This window comes from Prionailurus viverrinus, chromosome D1, assembly GCF_022837055.1.
Source record: "Prionailurus viverrinus isolate Anna chromosome D1, UM_Priviv_1.0, whole genome shotgun sequence".
Lineage (NCBI taxonomy): Eukaryota > Metazoa > Chordata > Mammalia > Carnivora > Felidae > Prionailurus > Prionailurus viverrinus.
In genome coordinates, this window is record NC_062570.1 from 99663480 (window position 1) to 99682307 (window position 18828).

Sequence of the window (18828 nt, forward strand, 5' to 3'; positions counted from 1 at the left end):
AGAGGCTATGGGAGGGGCTTCCTGCCCTATGCCCCCCGCCCAGCCCCCAAGGGCTGCCCTGCTAAGGACTGGCCACTGGAGGAAGCAGCCAAACTGGGCTTAGACATTTGAGCAGAGAGATTCATTTAGCAGTGAAGGAAAAACCAGGGCCCCCCGGCCCCTCACAGGTGCGGTCCAGAGAGGTGGTATGACTTGGCCAGGGCGTCTCACAGAGCCTGGAGCCCGGGCTCAGGGCTCTTGGCCAGGAGTGCCTTAGGTTGGGTGGGACTCTTAAGAGAAGCAACCCTAGGACCAGGCTTCCTGGAATTTTTTTTTTCTATGCCACAGAAAATCCTTTGGAGCTACCTGGACAAGAAAGACCATCCACACTATCAGGGCACTCTGAGACCGGCTGGCTGGCTTCTTCCTCCCAAAAGTAGACTGATAATTGGATTTAGGCTCCCTACGGGGAAAGGAAGAGCAGAGGAGGCCCCTGGTTCCCAATATCTTGCACTGGACAGGACCACCCTCTCCCACTGGGAAGCAGGTGTGGAAGGGCCGTGGACTTGTTGCATACTGGGACCCCGAAGCAGCCTGGCGCGGCTCCTTCCCAGACCCTATGGGCACAGAACCACATGGAAGTTCAGCACTGCCCCACATCCAGGCTGCTGCAACCACAGGTCCCCAGGACAAAGGCAGTACAGAGCACAGGGGACCAGGCGGGAGAGCCCCGGGTTTCCTTCCATCACAGCGCCTCAGTTTCCTCATCAGAAGGACATACACAAGTGGGGGAAGCCCGAGGTTTCTTCTAGTGTTTTATGAATGTAGGATTCCACTCTCAGCTTCATTCAACTCATTCATGAGACAGAATACCTGGAATTTTGCTCTGAAGGTCAAGTATATTTCCCTGTGCTTTTTGTGAAAAATGCGTTGGACAAGAAGAGTCAGTTCCTGTGACCGCACTGATCTTTTATTGCCCTTATACATTGAGAAGACATGGCAGGCCAGAAAGGCCTGTCCCCAGTCACCATTTGCTGAGCCTACCACCCATTTGTCCCAAAGACCTGAGAGCTTCCAGTGGGAGCTCAGTTCAGTCCGTGCTCCGAGCCCCCCAGGCCCGCTCACCTTAATTGCACTGCCCTACTGATGCTTCCACTAGCCCAACCCTAAGATACACACTTGCACACACATATCCAGCAGCAGAAGGCGGCTTGTCCAGCTTCCTTCCAGGCTCCCAGTACATGGGCTGGCATCCTGTGGCACCTGTAACACAGGTTCCCTTGTGAATGAGCTGCACCGAAATCTTGCATAGAGGCACCTGCACCCCCACTTCCTGATGGCTGCCCCTGAACCAAGGGCCAGGGCCCAGCCTCTGACCTGGGTGGTGGTGTCGGGGTGACTTGGAATACATACCTGGCCCTCTCCGGGAGCCAGCCGGATCACTGAGGCACTGTAGGGGAGGAGGAGGCCATGTCACATGTGTGTTTCTCAGCTCTGAGAGCAAAGCCCAGAAACCAGTACACGTGTTGGACAAGACAGGGTCATTGCTCTCAGAGCCACCGCATGGCCCAGGCCAGCACAGTCCCAGCTGGTTCCCTGCCTCCACCACCCTGGGCCCTGGCCCTGTGGGCTCCTCACCTCGTACTTCTAGGCGGCACTCACACTGTGCCTCGCCTTGTAAGTTGGAGGCCCTGCAGACATAGACGCCCCCATCAAAGGGGCAGGTCTTTCTGATCTCCAAGGTCAACACTCCCTGCTTGCTGAACATGCGGAAGCGGGCATCTTCTCTCAGGTCCAGGCCATTCTTGAACCAGGAAACCTTGGGCTATAAATCAGGTAACGGGAGGGAGGGAGACCATCTCAGGTTGACAGGAGACCTGGCAGGAACCTGTTTGTATTCTAGGGGCTCCCGCTGGAATCCAAACTATGCCTAAGCAGGGAATGAACAGGGAGCCAATGGAGAGTGCCGAGGCCCTGCTCAGGGAGAGGAGCCCGGCCCTGCGCCCCTGGGCAGTAGAAAGCAGGGAAACGCTGGGGAGAGGACCGACGGAGGTTGGAGCCTCCAAACCCTGCCTCCTGAGTCTGCCTGGACCAGGATCCCAAACTGTCTACCTTGGGGCTACCCCGGACAGCACAGCAGAGGGTAGCATTGTAGCCAGCAATGACTGAGCGGTTCACCAGAGGGCGAGTGAAGCTCGGGGCCTCGGAGAAGTCCAGGGCCTTGTAGTTGGGTGGCTCATATGTGATGCCTGTGGGTGATAAGACTTTGCACCAAGAGTGCCACACCACGCTAGGCCCCCTCCCTGCTCCTACCGCCTCCCTGCCCCAGCTCCTCCTGGGGGTGGAACTAAAGGTACAGCACCTGGTCTGGGGATAAAGACAGGCTCCTTGGTGGTGGCCGCGTTGTCACTGGGTCCCACCGTGTTATGGCTGAAGACCCGGAAGTAGTAGCCGTTGCCAACGATGAGCTCCGAGACGACACAGTGAGTGCGACGGTAATGTTCCAAGACAGTGAACCACTCCTGGGGGTGTGGAAGAAAGGGAGGGTCTCTGGGGGTCAGGCCCTACTCCCTGCCAGGGGCCTCTTTTGGGTACCCCTGGTGTCTGTACCCCAACTGTGGAGGGAACCAGATCAGAGAGCAAGGATGAAAAGCAGACCCATTCTAAGGTCAGGGGAGGAAGCTGGTGCCCGGGTGTGCCCGGCCCTGGGGAGGGTACATATGGGGGGCCCAGAACCCCAGGCTCACCATGGTCTTCTTGTCAGCTTTCTGTACTGTGTAACCCAAGATCTCTGTGTTACCATCATCTTGGGGTGGCTTCCACTCCAGAACCACATTGAAACCCCATGCCTCAGTGACCCGAATATCCTGGGGAGGGCTTGGCTTGTCTGCAGGAGAGAGACCAGCCGGAACAGACCTCCTGAGACTGCTGGAGTATGAACAGAGGGCCCTGGGAGGCCCCCTCACCCCCGCCAGCCTGGACCTGGCCTGCCACCTTCTGCAGGGTCTCTGGGCATCTCAGAGAGGGGGCCCCAGTGCCACGCACCAACGACCCGCAGGACCAGCGTGGCCTTGTCCTCCATGTTCTCGATCCGCAGCATCACCTCGTAGGTGCCAGAGTGGGCGCGGCGAGCAGCCCGGATGAACAGGATGGTGTCCGTGGGGCTGTTGCGGATGCTCACCTCCTCGCCTGCCAGTGGCTGCCCCTCTTTGGTCCAGGTCACCTGAGGCCGGGGCTTGCCCTGCAGGGAGGGACAGCTCACCCCAAGCCTGGCACGACTGGGTGGCATCTCAGGGTCTGGTCAGCCCCTGAAACTCCTCTACCCGCTAGGCAAGGACGACACACCAGGGCACAGAGAGGGGGACCAGCCCTACCTGGAAAGGAATGAGGAGGTTCACGGGCTCCCCGACCTTCCTCTGGATGGTCTGGCGCAGGTGCCGGGGTACCTGGAGCCGTGGCCGCTCTGCGGGTGCCAAGTGGGCAGCTCAGCAAGGGAGGGCTCAGCCCTGGGGAGCGCTACAGCTCCTCCCCTCCCGAGGCAGGGCCCAGAAGGCTATGGCTGAGGAAAATACCCTGCCCTCAGCTCCCCCTATCCCAGCCCCAGATGGTCTACGGAACCCCTGCTTCTATCTCCACCTCACCACACCGCTGTAAGAGGGAGGGATGGGAGAGGGTGAGCAACTTGTTTGAGGTCATGCAGCTAGGAAGTCACAGGCCAGGATGCAAATGTAGACTTTTGGACTCTATCCCTGTCCTGCAGACTGTTTCTGCCCCAGTCTGCTGCCTCTTTCCGCTTTGAGAACCAATCTTTACATGATTGATCCTTTGCTGGGAATAGAGGAATGGGGAGTGGATCCCAGATGACCCAATGACGCTAAATTATGAACACGGGGACAATACCTACCTGTTGAACTGAGAGGCTCAGAGAACAAAGCTCAAAGGCCTGCATTTTCCCTGTCCCAGAACTAGGGGTTGATGCAGAAAAGCCCAGGGAACCCTCTCCGAATGTTTGCCCTGGGCCTGGGGCGTGAATAAAGGCTCAGACTCTCCTGTCCCTCTCTCCAGTAGGGTCTCCCGGGATGTCCCCATTTCCACCGACCCCAACGGCCAGGATGTCAGCGGCAGGTCTGTCCTGTGACTGCGCAAGGGCCACTCACGCAGTATCTCCTGCACTGTCACGGGCTCCTTGGTGGCGATGGGGGCCCCGGGCCCCGCCATATTGTGCGCCCGCACACGGAAGAGCAGCCGGGCCCCCGTGGGCAGGTCCTTCACCAGCAACGAGGTGCGTTCTGTCAGCCCCTCCAGGGCAGCTACCCACTCCGAGCCTGGCCGGGGAAGCCCGTGGGCAGCATCAACATCAAGGGCCCGCCCCACTGCCCGCCCTCCGGTGGCTGTCTGGGGCTTCTGCCGTAAAGAGGGGTCGACCAGGGTGACAGGTGCCGGTCCGAGGGGGGCAATTCAGAGGAGGGTGCTGGGTGAGGGCCCGGGGCTGGGCAGGGGCACTCACAGCCCTCCCGGCAATACTCCACGCTGTAGCCATCCAAGCCTCCGGCTCCCACCCGCTCCGGGGGCCGCCACTTGAGGGAGACGGTGGTGTCTGAGACATCCTCCACGGCCAGGTGGGTGGGCTCACTGGGGGGGCCTAGGCAGAGGCGGAGTCAGAGAGGGGTCTGAGTGAGCCTACACCACTGGGGGAAACGGAAGGGCTCTGACCCAGACCCTCAACTGGCCACCGGTCACGCAGGGACACTTGCCCTTAGCCTGGCTTATTCGAGGGCTGTCAGAATTATTTCAGCTCCCACTAAAAGACCTGTCTCTAGATAGGCTTACAAACAAACACAGCAATTACAAAAGAGAGCCTAGGGCTGCCTGGGTGGCTCAGTCGTTAGGCGGTAGACTTCATTTCCGCTCAGGTCATGGTCTCACGTGAGACTGAACCCCACTTCAGGCCCCACGCTGGGCATGGAGCCTGCTTACGATTCTCTTTCCCTGACTCTTCTCTCCTTCTCAAAAAAAAAAAAAAAAAAAAAAAAAAAAAAGAGCGCTAAATAGGAATAGATACCCAAAAGAGCACAAACATGCTTAGAAGGAGCGCCTTCTGTCAGACAACACAGGAAATGCTATAAATGTAAGTTAAAGAAAAACTAGCTGAAAACGAGATTTCCTGGCACTGTATGATCGGGCGAGTTGACTGACAGCTAATAGTTGACTGACTGGAAGCCAGTCTCTAAAGAGAGAGGCCTGGACCCTTCTCCCCACAGTCCCCCCCACCCCCACCCCTTGCCTCCATCTCCCCAAGCCGTGCTGGGTCCTTGGGCAGGGGGTGGCTTCTGCCCATGCCACAGACAGCCACCCCCCCCCCCCACTCCCACATCCTGGTAGGGACAGCTGTCCTTGAGAGCCTGACACACCTGTCAGCATCCCTTCCACCCTCTCGACCCCCATGACTCAGATGAGGAAATGGCCACTTCAGGGCAGTGACCCTAGATGGCCCTCCTGGGGGTGGTGGAGACAGACCCACGCCTCTTAGACCCCAAGGCGCCCAGTGCCCTCACCCTATCCCATATATGACAAACCCTGCTTGAAGGGAGTGGGGAAGAGGGGACAGTTAACATTTATGGAGCACCTGCTGTATGCCAGATGTTCTGCCTGCGTTATCTCATTTCACCTTAAGTTCCATGAAGTAGATACTGTCATTATCCCCATTTTACAGATGTGGAGAGTGAGGCCTGAGAGGCACCAACAGAGTGGTGAGAGGCTCAGCTCCACCCCTACCAGCTAGGTGACCTTGAGCAAGTCTTCTAACTTCTCAGAGCCTCACTTCCTTCCTCTGTGAAATGAAAAGGATTATCCCCGAGGGAGCCTTTTAAAAGGGACCCGGATGTAAATGCCTAGTGGGGTGGCTGCCCACAGAGCAGCTGCTTCTGACCAGGGAGGGCGTGGGGCAGTGCCAGGCCAGGCAGGCTCACCAATAGGCATGAAGGGCTGGGAGGCAGGGCTGGGCCTGGACATGCCGATGGCATTGACCGCGTAGACTCGCATCTCATACACCACGCCCTCGATCATGCGCCGAGCCTCGTGGCTCAGCTCCGGCAGCAGGTCGAAGTTCAGCCGCATCCACCGGAAGCTCTTCTTCTTCTTGCGCTCCAGGATGTAGCCTGATGAAGGGGAGACAGGAGCTCTGGTCTGGGGCCCAGCCTGCCCCACAACCCCGGCCCTGAGCTCTATCCCCGTGCCCTGCACTCACCCAGGACTGGCTGCCCCCCGTCGTAGGCAGGCGGCTCCCACTGCACGGTGCAGGAGTCCTCACCCACATTGCTGATCTTGGGGGCCGCGGGGGGATCTGGCACATCTGGAGGGATGGACCCACATCAGCCCCGCCCAGGGCCCAGGGCCAAGGCTGCCTGCCCCCACCACCCCACAGATGCTTCCAGAATGCAGTTCTGATTGTGTCACCAGCCTGTGACCAATGCTTTTCATGGCTCCCCACTGCCCACATTCACCCCATGTCCTCATCCCAATCCTCTCCACGGAGCTGAGAGCATGCCCGTGATGTTTGTCACGTGGCTAAACAAGTAAATGGACGGGCCTCCCTGCTGGCCCCAGGCCAGCCAGCCTCACCGATGACCTTGACTGTGAGGTTGACCTGGTCCTCGCCCACGGGGTTCTTCACTGTGACAACGTAGACACCCTCGTCTTCCTTCTCTGCCCCCTCGACAGTGAAGATGCTGCGGTCCTTGGTGGTCTCCACCCGCACCCGGCCCTCGGTCTCACACAGCAGCTGGGGGGGGGGGGGGGGGAGGGGAAGTGGGGGAGAAGGGCCAAGTCAGACACCACAGGCTTTGACAGCCCGTGCAATGGCCAGAGATAGGAACAGAACTCCGCACGGGGTCCCTGGAGCAGATGTAGCTTGAGTGGAAACTGCACTCTTGTGAGCACCGAGTCCAGACAGCTTTGTTTAGCGCTCGCCGTGGGCAAAGCACTGGGGCCAGGGGCTTGGGCTCCAGGTCTGGCTTTATCACGGAGCTTTAGGCAATCATCGATTTTCTCTGTGCCTCAGTTTTCTCATCTGCCAAATGGAAAGCACATGACCTTACAGAGCTGAGGATCCCGAAAGACCTCAGGTGGGTGGAGGGGTCAACTGTGCCTGGAGGAGGAAGAGCTGACCCGAGTGGTGCCCAGGCAGCTGCTCTGACAGAAAAGTGCCAGGGAAACCCCCTCTCCAGTCGGGAAGAAGTACAAAGTCAAGGCCGGCCCAGGGAGACGGGAGCCTTGGGAACAGGCCAGTCATGAGGGCTTCCCAGCAATGTTCAGGGAACTCGTGCCTGGCCGAGGCATGAGGATCCCACGTAGACCATGCCTGGGGCAGGAACACAGCTGGCCAGACGTGGTGGCTTCACGGAGACCTCACCAAAGGGTGGAAACCGTGTAGGCAGAAAATCACGGGAGGCAAACGAGCTGGATCCCACCATCAGCCTCACTCACCTTCTTGTCAAACACCCACTCATCACTGTCACCTGCATCCTCCCCTGGGGCATCCAGGGATGGCCCTGCTGGGACCTTGTTCTTCTGGGAACAGAGCCGGAGGGAAGCAGGGGGAAGAGGGGCTGACTCAGCCTGGAGGGTATCATCCCTGCCCAGCGGCCCCTCTGGCCCCCCTTTGCCCACCCACATTCTGCTGCCCACCTTGCCCGCCTCCCAGCCAGCTGAGCCTCTGCACTCCCAGTGGGTAGCCAGTTGTAGGGTGTGCACTTGTGGGGTGGGGTGGGGAGCCGATGCCAACACCCATTGGTCCCACGCACCCATTTTACAGATGGGGAAGTGGAGGAGGGATCCCCAGTACCTGTGTGAGGGTCTTCTGCCAAATCACAGTGGGAGCAGGGTCCCCAGAGATAGGGACATCCAGGCGTAGCTTGTTCCCAGCCACAACCACAATGGTATCCGGCTTGCGGCCCGGGCAGTCCAGGTGGATCTTGGGTGGTTCTGGGGGGGAGATGGCATAGGTCAGAAAAAGGGGCAGGGGCCCAAGCCCCATGAAAGAGGTGGAAACTGGAAGGAGGCCATGCCCCTGGTGGTTGTTTTTTAATCAATTCGACTGACATGTAATTTCCATTCAAGAAGACGCCAAGATTTGAGCATACGGCTCGATGAGGTGTCACAATTGTATACACCTGTGCAACCACCACCAGGTCAAGATCTAAGACCTTTCCATCCCCCCAGGAAGTTCCAGGGAGGTTTGTAACATCGGGTCGCCTACTGTAGCATTTCTCAGACTGCGCTTAGGAGGAACACCAGTGTCTTGCCAGAAAAAAGAAAAAGAAGTTTCCACGGCCAAATCGATGAGGAGGCCCTGGATTAAACCAAGTTAAGCACATTTCTTCACCACAGGATTTTCCAGAGCCTTTGACATGCTTCTGAGTCAGCAGGAGGTGGCCCAAGTGTTCAGTGATTCTCAAACTGACTTCACCATGGAACCCTTTTTGTTTCCCCCCTAGATTCTCAGGTTAGTTAACATACAGTGTGGCCTTGGCTTCAGGAGTAGAATCCAGTGGTTCATCACTTACATATACCTTTTTTAATGCTTATTTATTTTATTTTATTTTATTTTATTTATTATTTTTTTTTTTGAGAGAGAGAGAGAGAGGGAGAAAGTGTGCGTGTGCAAGCGGGGAAGGAACAGAGAAGGTAGGAGACAGAGAATCCAAAGCAGGCCCAGGCTCTGAGCTGTCAGCACGGAGCCTGACACGGGGCTTGAACTCACAAACCACAAGATCATGACCTGAGCCGAAGTCGGACGCTTAACCGACTGAACCACCCAGGTGCCCCTCCAACCATGGAACCCTTTTTAAATGGAGTATCCCTATTCAATGAATGAACTTAGTTTGGAAAGCCCTGACCTAGAGCATGCTTCAGCCCGGACTACCCTCCTGAAGTTAGGATAGATGCTTGATGTTTAATCTAAAAGAAGGAGGGGTACTTCTAAAAGCAGAAAATTAATAATGAAATCTCACATCTTCTTGTCTCATCTTTCCTACACCCCGTGGAGGAGGCACGTCAGGATTCCCACTTCAGAGAATAGGAAACTGAGGTGCATAGAGATTATAATTGGCCCATGGTTCTGACTGACAGAGCTGGGGCTTGGGTCTTGGGGTCCCCACCCCAGCTTCCTTGCTCTTCCCTCTGTGAGTGGAGAGGGACATGGGTGGAGTGGGCATGGGGAGGAGGTCCCGCGACTCACCTTGCCTGGGCACGAAGTCAATCTTGACCTCTGCAAGAGAAGGGAGAGCATGCGGCACGGGGCTGGGCACAGGCAGAGCCCGGCGACGGGGCCCCCACCTGGCCCAGGCGCCCGCTCACCCATGAAATGGAGTTTCGCTGACAGGTTGCAGGCGAAGCCCTCAGGCACAAAGCTGTAGTCCGCCTCGTCGGCAGGCGTGACGTCGTCAATGGTCAGTTTGTGGACTCTGCAGGGATGTGGTGGCTCAGGGGAGCCCACTGGACCACACACCCCAGTCTCGTGGTAGTCAGGGCTCCAGAGGGCCCCTGCCCCGCCTTAGCTCAGTGGGGTGCTGGTATTTTAAATGCTTTCGCTATTTTTGACTTTCTAGCTCCCTCGCGTGTTTTCAGAGGTAGGCAATGTACAAGTGCCCCTTGGCTGGGCCTTTAGAGACTGATCGGGGGCTGCTGTCACTAATCTCTGTGACCTTGGACCCAGCACGGGCCGGTGCAGATGCTCGAGGCATGAGTAAGAGAGTGGGAGAGAGTGAGGGCCCTTGGCCAGAGCTGGCCTGGCTGCCTCCTGCCCTGCCCTGGCCATGACCTTCGGGGAGGGGCCCGGGGGAACTCCCAGCCTGTCTGTCTCTCTCACTACTTCTCTCTTTCTCTCCTCTGCCTCTGCAGGATTCTCTTCTGTATGCTCCTTCTCTCCCTCTCTCTCTGTCTCTATCTCAGTCTGTGTCCTGTGTCTATTTGTGTGTCTCTTCCTGTCCTTCTCTGTCTCGCTGTCTCTCTCTCTTTCTCTGTCTCTCCCTGTTTTTCCCTGTCTCCCTATGTGTCTCTAGTATCTGTCTGTTTCTCCCTCTGTCTCTCTCTCTGTCTCAGTCTCTGCTCTCCCCATCTGCCTGCCCCCCTTTGCATTGGGGCCCAGCTCTGCACACTCACCGCCCAATGTGGGACACCTTTACGCGGCTGTCGGGCACCAGCTCCTTCCCGTTCTTCAGCCACACGCCCCGCACGTTCTCATCGGACACTTCACACTTGAACACCGCCTGGTCCTTTGCACCCACGGTCAGGTCTGCGATGCTCTGGTACACCTCCAGCTTTTTCTCTGGGGGGCGGAGGGCAGGGCAGAGCCAGTGAGCCGGGGACGGTGTGTGTGGGTGTGGGCGTGAATCTGTGTGGAGATCACACGGGCATGTGAAAACCCACGTGTGCACGCGTGAGTGTGATTCATGTGTGCCTACGATGATGGGACGGGGTGCACGAGGAAGCTCAAGTGTGTGTGTGGTGCGGGGCAACACTAACCAGGCCCATCTGGCCCTCCCAGTAGTCTCTGAGGTGGCCACCTCGGCACCTCCATTTTACAGATGAGAATGGCGAGGCTCGGTGTGTCAGAGTGACCTGCCCAAGGTCACACAGGCCTCCATCCTGGGTTTGCCTGATTCCCAAACACGGCCGGGGGTGGTGCTGGGGCCGAGGGCGCCCAGGGCCTTGCAGCCTCCTGTGCTCCCCCCCGGGGCCTCACCCTGAACGATGAGCTCGGCCAGCGCCTGGCCCCCGCTGGTGCGCAGCGCGTAGTGCCCCGCGTCCTCCAGCGTCGCCTCGTTGATGATGAGGTGGTGTCTCTGCCCGTCCTTCTTGAACCGGTATTTGAAGGTCTCCTCCCTGGTCAGCTCCACCCCATCCTTCAGCCTGGCCGGTGGGCGGGCAGTAAGTGCCGAGGCCTCCTTTGGGGATGCCCGCAGGCCCCCCAGCCCTGCCCACGCCCCCGTGCCTCTGGCACTCACCACTTGACCTGGGCCCCCTCCTCAGACACTTCGCACTCAAACTCCACCCGCTGCCCCACCATCACCAGCTGGTCTTCCAGGGGCCGAGTGATCAGCACGGGGGGCTCTGGCGAGCAAGGAGAACGTAGATGGCCGAGCCCTGTGCACTCTCCCTGCAGGGTCCCAGCCTCCCAGGGGCCCCGGTCTAGGCCCACCTTTGACGAACAGCTCGGTGCTGCACTTCTCCCCGCCCACCACGCACTGGTAGGCCGCGTCATCGGCCAGCGAGCACTGGCTGATGGTCAGCGTGCGCTTGGCACCCACGGACTCGAAGATGTACCTGTGCCGGAGGCCGGGGGTGGGGCATGGATGGACAGCCGTCACTCACCTCGTGTGTCCCAGGTGCCCCGTCCGACCCCCTCCTCCCGTTGGACCGTGCCTCCACCCCCGAGCCTTCCTTCCCGGAGCTGGGCCTTACTTGCTGTGGAGCAGAAGGGGCCATGGGAGCATCCAGGCGGGAGGAAGCGAGACCCGGAGCAAAAGGGCGAGGAACAGAGACAGGCAGAAACAGAAAGATGGGCAATTAGACCCAGGGAGAGGAAAATGGGGAGAGACACGCAGGGCAGAAGCCGCACAGAGACACGGCAGCGGCCGGCCGTGAGAGGCACGGAGAGCAGGCTGGGAGCCTCCCTGCCCCCGCTGCTCCCAGGACTGCACCTGCCCCCCCGCCCCTCACAGCCCCACCGCACCTGCCGCTCATCTGGATCTCCTGTCCATTCTTCAGCCACTTGACCTCGGCGTCGGGGTCGGCCAGCTCCACGGTCAGCCGGATCTTGTGGCCCTTGCTCACCTGGTAGGCGGGCTCCAGCTTCTTCTGAAAGGCTGAGCACCTCCGTCAGCACCCCCACTGCCCTGCCGCCCCTGCTGCCCCAGAAGGCTCACACGCATCGCCGTGGCTGGTGGCCGTGCCACTGGGCCGAGTCCTCCCACCGCACTCTGCCTGTGTCCCCCATTTTCTCTATCTCCACTGTGCCTGTCTCTTTATTATCTCTGTTCTACGTGTCTGTCTCCTCTCTCTTTGTCCTTCTGCCTTCCTTGGGGTCCCCTCCACCTGCCTAGCTCAGGGATAGGGTTAGCGGCTCCCAGAGAGACAGAAGCTGGGCCGGAGAGGGAGACAGCAGCCAAAGGGACCTTCTCTCCTTCTTGACTCTGCTTTACAGCACCCCCCAGGCTTCTACTCAGTGAGGAGGGCCCAGCTGTGCTCTGTCCTCTTCTTGTGGTGTCTCTGGTCTAAGCTGACTCTTACCTTTTCGTGTGTGTGTGCGCGCATGTGAGTGTGTGCGTGTGCCCTCTCCTCTTGCATGGCAGCAGAGGGCTAACCTGTGCTCTTCTTCTCGTCTCGCTTCATGCCCTTGAGCCTCTTGAGCATGCCGCGCAGGTCGGTGATGCCGTGCTGGAAGGCGATGCGCTCATATTCGGAGGGGGATGCCTGCCGCAGGATCTCCCACACGTCCTCCTCGGCTGGCGCCTCCAGCCTCGGGTCCCTGCGTCCAGCAGAGAGGCCTCAAGGGAATCCCCTCTGGCTGGGGGGGGGGGGGAGGCAGGCAGGACTGTTGCCCCCCGCCCTCCCCTGGGGTGGGGCTTCCTGGGGCCCAGGACCCCTCTGGTGGTGCCGCTTGGGCTGGCTTTGGACCTCGAGTTCAGTATGGGGGAGTCCTGGTGGAAGTGGGGGTGATGGGGGCACAGGCTTCATCACGCACTCACCTTAGGTTCCGGAAACTGCTGCTCCGGGCAGGACAAAAAGGCAGTGGACCATTAGAGGCATGGGCCACCTGCCCACAAAGGCCCTGGGGCCACAGCCCGTGGACCTTCACCCCTCCCTTCTCCCCACACCAGTGTCCCTCCATTTACACAGCAGGGCCTTCCCCACACAGGGCCTTGTTTGTTCCTCCTGAGCTCTGGCAGGTGAGTATCTGGAGAACCAAAACTCAGAGACGCCCCAGGCAGTGGGGATCCACACTCAGGTCTGTCTGATTCCCAGCCCTGTCTGTCACCAGGGTACAGAGTCCCACCAACACCCTGTTGCCCCCAAACACCAGCCCCCGATGCTTACTCTCTAGGCCGCGGCAGCATCAGCCACAACGCAGGGTCCAGGAGAGAGAGGGAGAGGACACAGAGTCAGCTGGAGGGGCTGGGGGAGAAATCCCTGCAGCTTGGCGCCCCCTCCCAGCTTCTTGTGAGTCCCTGGAGTCTACTGAGGCAAGCTCTCATGGACTCAAGCGTCAGGGGTCGTGGGGGACCCTGGGAGGATGTTAGTTCACAAGATATCATGTCTGCAGAGCCCTCTGACTCTTCCCAACACCAGGATTATCCAATTTTTTTTTAATGCTTATTTATTTTTGAGATACAGAGTGAGACAGAGCACAAGGGGAAGAGGGACAGAGAGAGGAGACACAGAATCCGAAGTAGGCTCCAGGATCTGAGCCATCAGCACAGAGCCCGATGCAGGGCTCGAACCCACGAACAGTGAGATCGTGACCTGAGCCGAAGTCGCCATTTTACTGACTGAGCCACCCAGGCACCCCTAGGATTATCCCATTTGACAGACAGGGAAATTGGTTTAGAGAGGTACAGTAACCAGCTCAGGGCCACACAGCCGGAAAACCGCATTGCTGGTATTTGAAATGGGGCCTCACCATCTGCCCAGGAGCTGCTACCCAGGGGCTCACCTCTTCTTCAGCAGCGAGCTGAAATCCAGAGTTCCAGCGTCCTCGTGGCTGTCACTACGGAGAGGGGCCCCAGTAAGGACCTCCCCAACTGGAAGAGACTTGGGGAGGTGGGGGTGGGGAGAGGTACTGGGAGAGGAAGGGACACTGTCTGGATGGGGGGCTCCATTTCAGACCCCCGAAGTCTGACAAGCAGGGGCTGGGATTGGGGTACCTGATCCGCCGACCACTTCCAGCCAGGCTCCTGTGGGGTTAGAACCAGTTCCTTCAGCTGCCCGGGGGAGCTTGCTGTCCCCCATCACTATCAACTTCAGCCCTGTCCCCCCATAGCCCCCCCCCCACATCATTCCCAGCCCTGACCCCGAGGGGCTTCAGATCCCAGCACTGGCCTCCCTGCCGTCCCTGAGAAGAGATGACCACTCACGTGCGGCGGAAAGCTGATCGGAGGTCCAGGTCTCCAGGGCCAACGGCCTCTGCGTTCAGACAGGGAGATGAGACAGGGAAGGGGCTTCAGAGGGCACACCCCAGAAGCCTCACTCACCCCGGAGTCTCCGAGTATTACAGACCTTCCCATCCATGACCCTTGAGAGCGGGCATCTGCCCCAGGACCCCACATTCTGAGCCTTTCCAGAACTGAGGTACCAGGGAGTTTGGGTAGTTGATGGTCCCCAGCCCCTTAGCGGTGGCTGATCTCCCACGCAGCTCCCAGCTCACCCTTCACCTGTTCACCTGTGCCAGGAGCCTGGACCATCTCACCATCCATGAGATCTGGACTTGGCTGTCAGACCCCACCCCAACCCTGGGAACTTCCATGGGTTTCTCTCATGCCCCTGCATGAGCAGCACTGGGCATGTGGGCAGTGGTTGTCCGGTTGGGACTAGACATCCTCCTTAGTGTTGGGAAATGGAGGCAGACGTGGGGGATGAGACCCATGGGGACCTGAGCCCAGGACGCCAGGGCTCCCCTCACCATGGACAGTGAGACTGAAGTTGCAGCTGTCAAATTTGTCCTTGGTGGAAACCTCACAGCGGTAGCCACCTGCAAAAGTAGTCTGGGCATCTGTAATGTGCAGCTCAAACAGGTAGACCTGTAGAAGGAAGGTATCAGGGGAGACCAGGGACCGGAAGAGAAGGCTCTTCACTCCTAAAGGAGACTGGGAGTGGCTAATGGCCACCAACATTTTCACCCCTCAGGGTTTAGTTAACCTGTGGGTAAGGGTTTTGTGTAAATAGGAAAAAGAGCCCCTTTTCAAGACACGTGACTGCCATCTGCTGGCACAAGGTGGTAATAAAATATAAATCTGTGATGGCTACGAGGCAAATGACCTTCACTTAAGACAAGGCACTTTTGTGCAGTGCACAACCCACACAACTGAACGTGTTGGCCCTGCCCTGCCAGAGGAGCCTTTGCCTGGGCCAAGACTGTGGAAGAGTGGGAGGAGCAGAAGCTGGGAGTCAAAGCACAGGTTCTAGGCCTGGCTCAGAGTGACATCAGACCAGCAGCAACAACCTCTCAAGCTTCAGTTTCTTTGTGTAATGAAGAGCCCCTTGAGCTCCAATACTCATCCATCCAGAGGATTCACATCTTCACTGGCTGATGCCACCTGCCCCCATGCTTCATGAGGTCCCTCAGCCTTCCTGGGCCCCCTGCCTCCACAAGTTTTATTATGCCCCCTTAAGACTGTCGTGCCCTCCAAGCCCAGCATGTCCCACAGGTCTCCTGGGCCTCCCCATTGTCCCCGGGTGCCCCTGGCTATCCAACCTCCTTCCCAACTTCCCTAGGTCTCGTTTTTGCACCTCCTGTGTGCCTTCAGTCTCAGGGTGACCCCCAGGCTCCCCTGTGCCCCCGGTGCCTCCCAGGGGCTCCCAAGCCCTCTTTCCAGGGGGCCCCTGAACCGTGCCGTGCCCGCAGGCCCCACCTTGCTGGTCCGGTCGTAACTGTTGTGCAGCTGCAGGTGTTGGCCCACCTTGCTGCTCAGGTCCACCCACTTGCCCTTGAACCACTTGACTGTGGGCGGTTTCAGGAGGCTGGCGCCGGCCACGCGGGCTGAGAAGGTGATGCTGCCACCTGCAGGGAAAGGGCGACAGGCTGGGCCTGGGCGGGTGCCCTGCTGTGCCCTGCCCCACCCCACCCTGGGGTGCCGCAGCCCACACTCACCTGCGGTCACCTCGCCATCCTGTGGCCGCATCACGAAGAGGCCGATGGGGTCATCAGAGGCACCAGAGCCATCGGGGGCTGTTGAGCTTGACCCTGTGAGCAGAGGCCTTTGTGACCTGCCTTGGGACACCCCATCCGCTGGCCTTCACCGTCCCTGCACCGCCCTCCCTGCACCGGCTCACCTTTGGGACTTGGGGAGCCTCCTTCCTCCTCAGTGGTCGAGGCCAGTGCTTCTCCGGAGCCTCCAGGAGCCTCAGTAGGGGCAGGAGCAGGGCCCGGCACAGGCTCTGCCTTCTCTGGAAGGGAAAGGGTGGGGGGTCGTGGAGCAGCTTCTAAGCAGAGAGCCCTCCTCTTGTCCCTGGTCCCCCTCAGTCTTTGCAGGCTGGTCACATACTGCAGTGTGTGCATCTGGCCTCCTCACCCTCGCAGACTGTGCACCCACGCCCTGGTGGGTCGGCCCGGGCAGCTGTGGGCTCCGTTCCCCCTCCTTTCCCCTGGGGCTCCCTCCACACCCGCAGCAACCAGGGGCTTCCCTGCCAGCGCACGCAGCCCACCGAGTCCCCATCTGTGAGAAGGCGTCTGGAGGGAGGGTTGCGTGGTGCCTTATCCATCTCAGAACTTTCCCTACTTCCACAATGACTGGAACAGGCCAGGGAGACACATGGGGACACTCAGTGAGGTCTTGCTGCAGAAAAGGGAGGAAGGGAATTCCTGGCAGACGGCTCAGCCAAAGCAAAGGCAAGAAAGTGGAAAGGCTCCTCCTATACCCTGGGTGAGGGAGAGATGGCCAGGCTGCCCCAGAAGCTCAAACCTAGGGAAGGCGGACCAGGGTCTTACCTGCTTCTATGACCTTGAGGTCAAACTTGACCTTGGAGGAGCCAGCGATGACTGCGTAGGGTCCCTGGTCGGCGGGGCCCACGTCCCGCACTGTCAGAGTGTGCCTCGTGCCCTCGGCTGCTAGGCCATACTTGTCACTGGCGCTGATGTCACTGCCCCCCCGCTGCCAGCGCACCTTTACTCCTGACCGCTCTGTCTCGGCCTCGAACACAGCAGAGCTGCCGGCTGCCACTTCCACTGACCTTGGCTTCTTGCTGAAGGCTGAGACTGAGATAGGCCAATGGAGGCTGCAGGAGCCACTGGCTGGCCCAGGCACCCCAACCCTGCGTCCCTTCTTCCTAAAGCACTTTAATGCATCGCCTCATTTAATGCTTCAGTGGCTCTATGAGACAGATGCAATTATTATGCCCATTTCTCATATGCGGACACTGAGGCTCAGAGAGTTCAAGTGACTTATCCAACATCACACAGCCAGTAGGCAGAAGAGCCAGGGCCGCGGTCCTAACCTCCACACAAGAATTTTGTTAGGTATGTCCTTGGATACCTGACCCTTCCTTCCTGGGGAAGCCCAACTCCCTCTCTCCCCCACCATCTGGGGCCCTTGGCAAGGGACAGGTACTCTGTCCACTTGAATTGTGGCTAAATTTGTTCTCCAAGGGCCTCAGGCTGAGAATCAGCAACTGAGATAAAGCTGGCCTGGGAGGCGCTGGGGGCTGGGGGGCTGGGTCCCTGCCCTGAATGACCTTGGTAAGGGCACAAGCCAGGACCAAGTCCCTGGCCTGTGACTTTCTCTGCCCTTGGCCCAGGATCAGGGCTTCTCGACCATTCTCTCGCAGAGCAGAAGAACTGGCATTTTCACGCCAGGTGTGAGGGCCACGGGAATGCAGGCTCATAAAGCGGAGACTATCACAACTGGAGAGAGCCAACTCAACTCCTCCTTACACAGATAGGGAAACTGAGACCCAGAGAGGGCAAGGGCTTGCCCAAGAGCATTCAGCGAGACTGGCTCAAGTCTAGACTCAACTTGGGCCCCTGCCTGTGGCAGCCTTTCCCCAAAAGGCAAGCCCAGGCCTAATCTTGCTGCAGAAGGGATGGGGATAGGGAAGGGATCTTCTTCTGTCCCAAGACTGGGGTGATGGCCCACTCTGTGCCCCCTGGCCCTGGTTCACCCTCACTCTCATCAGAAGGATGGGAAGGAGAAACCAAGAATCAGAAAAAGACCCAGAAGACAGCCCCCACTCTCAGGAACTCAGGAACTCACTCAGGAACCCCCCAATTGTAGATGCCCCAGCCCTCCTGGCCACCCCACTCAGCCCCAACCCTAGACCTGCGGCTACCTGGCTTCTTCCCCGGCTCAGGCATCTTGAGAGAGACCACACCAGGATCTGAGCAGTCACAGGCCACCCAAGGAGGATCTGAGCAGGACCCGTCCCCCCACACTATATAAGGGGCCCTCCCCCTCCCCAGGATTTCTTATCTGCCTCTTGCCCAACCACCTGCTAAATATAGACAAATTCCAGAGAGCGAGGCTCTCCAGGGCGATGGCAGGGCCACACTGATCCCGGCTATCTCCTGTCCCTTCCCCCTCGGGTCCAATATGATGGCTTCTGCCCCTCTAACCCTTGGTAAGCCTCAGGGGCACCCCAAGCCCTATCTATATGTTCATCTGACAGGGAGACTGTATGGTGAATTGGCACAGATCCAGATCCTGGGGCCGGGCTGCCCTGAGACCAGGCACTGCCCTTTCCTTAACCTCAGTGCCTTAGTTCCCTCATCTATAAAGTGGGGTGATGAAAGCAGCATCCACTGTGTAGGACTGTTCCATGAACGAAGTGGGTTTATAAATGGAAAGGCGAGAGCAGGGCCAGGCACACAGGAAGTGCTGAATGAAAATATCTCTCCTACTGCGGCGCACAGGGCCCCAGGCTGGCCTCGTGCTGCAGAGTCCTGGGGGGGCTTAGTCCAGGGCCGTGTGGGGAGAGAGCAGTACTGGGGGCTGGTGCCACCCAAGGGGAAGGGCTGGGCGGGGTCTGCAGGTAAGGGTATTGGGGTAAACCTCAAAGCGGAAGGCAGAAACAGAGATGGCTCTTGCCAAAGTCACAAGGATTCACACGGAAAATACTGCCAGAATATTCTGAATTCCC

The 18828-nt window shown here is 58.8% G+C and overlaps 1 protein-coding gene across 1 annotated transcript; it reads right to left on the reverse strand.

The window, feature by feature from the left end:
• Nucleotides 1-952: 952 nt before the first annotated feature.
• On the reverse strand, nucleotides 953-18078 carry MYBPC3 (myosin binding protein C3). Its single transcript, XM_047823967.1, has 35 exons — nucleotides 18022-18078; nucleotides 16685-16951; nucleotides 16030-16143; nucleotides 15848-15940; nucleotides 15609-15757; nucleotides 14660-14777; nucleotides 14115-14163; nucleotides 13905-13934; nucleotides 13694-13747; nucleotides 13078-13080; nucleotides 12729-12746; nucleotides 12345-12508; nucleotides 11714-11846; nucleotides 11443-11445; nucleotides 11180-11304; nucleotides 10986-11091; nucleotides 10724-10890; nucleotides 10141-10306; nucleotides 9337-9443; nucleotides 9218-9247; nucleotides 7823-7962; nucleotides 7465-7548; nucleotides 6601-6760; nucleotides 6227-6331; nucleotides 5949-6137; nucleotides 4487-4621; nucleotides 4137-4304; nucleotides 3354-3442; nucleotides 3025-3220; nucleotides 2727-2866; nucleotides 2342-2501; nucleotides 2092-2228; nucleotides 1618-1804; nucleotides 1393-1429; nucleotides 953-1242 (listed from the first exon to the last, which is right to left on the reverse strand). The coding sequence occupies exons 1-34, from the start codon at nucleotides 18044-18046 to the stop codon at nucleotides 1419-1421; spliced, it is 3822 nt and encodes a 1273-aa protein (XP_047679923.1). The 5' UTR covers nucleotides 18047-18078; the 3' UTR covers nucleotides 953-1242; nucleotides 1393-1418.
• Between the last annotated feature and the right edge of the window lie 750 nt (nucleotides 18079-18828).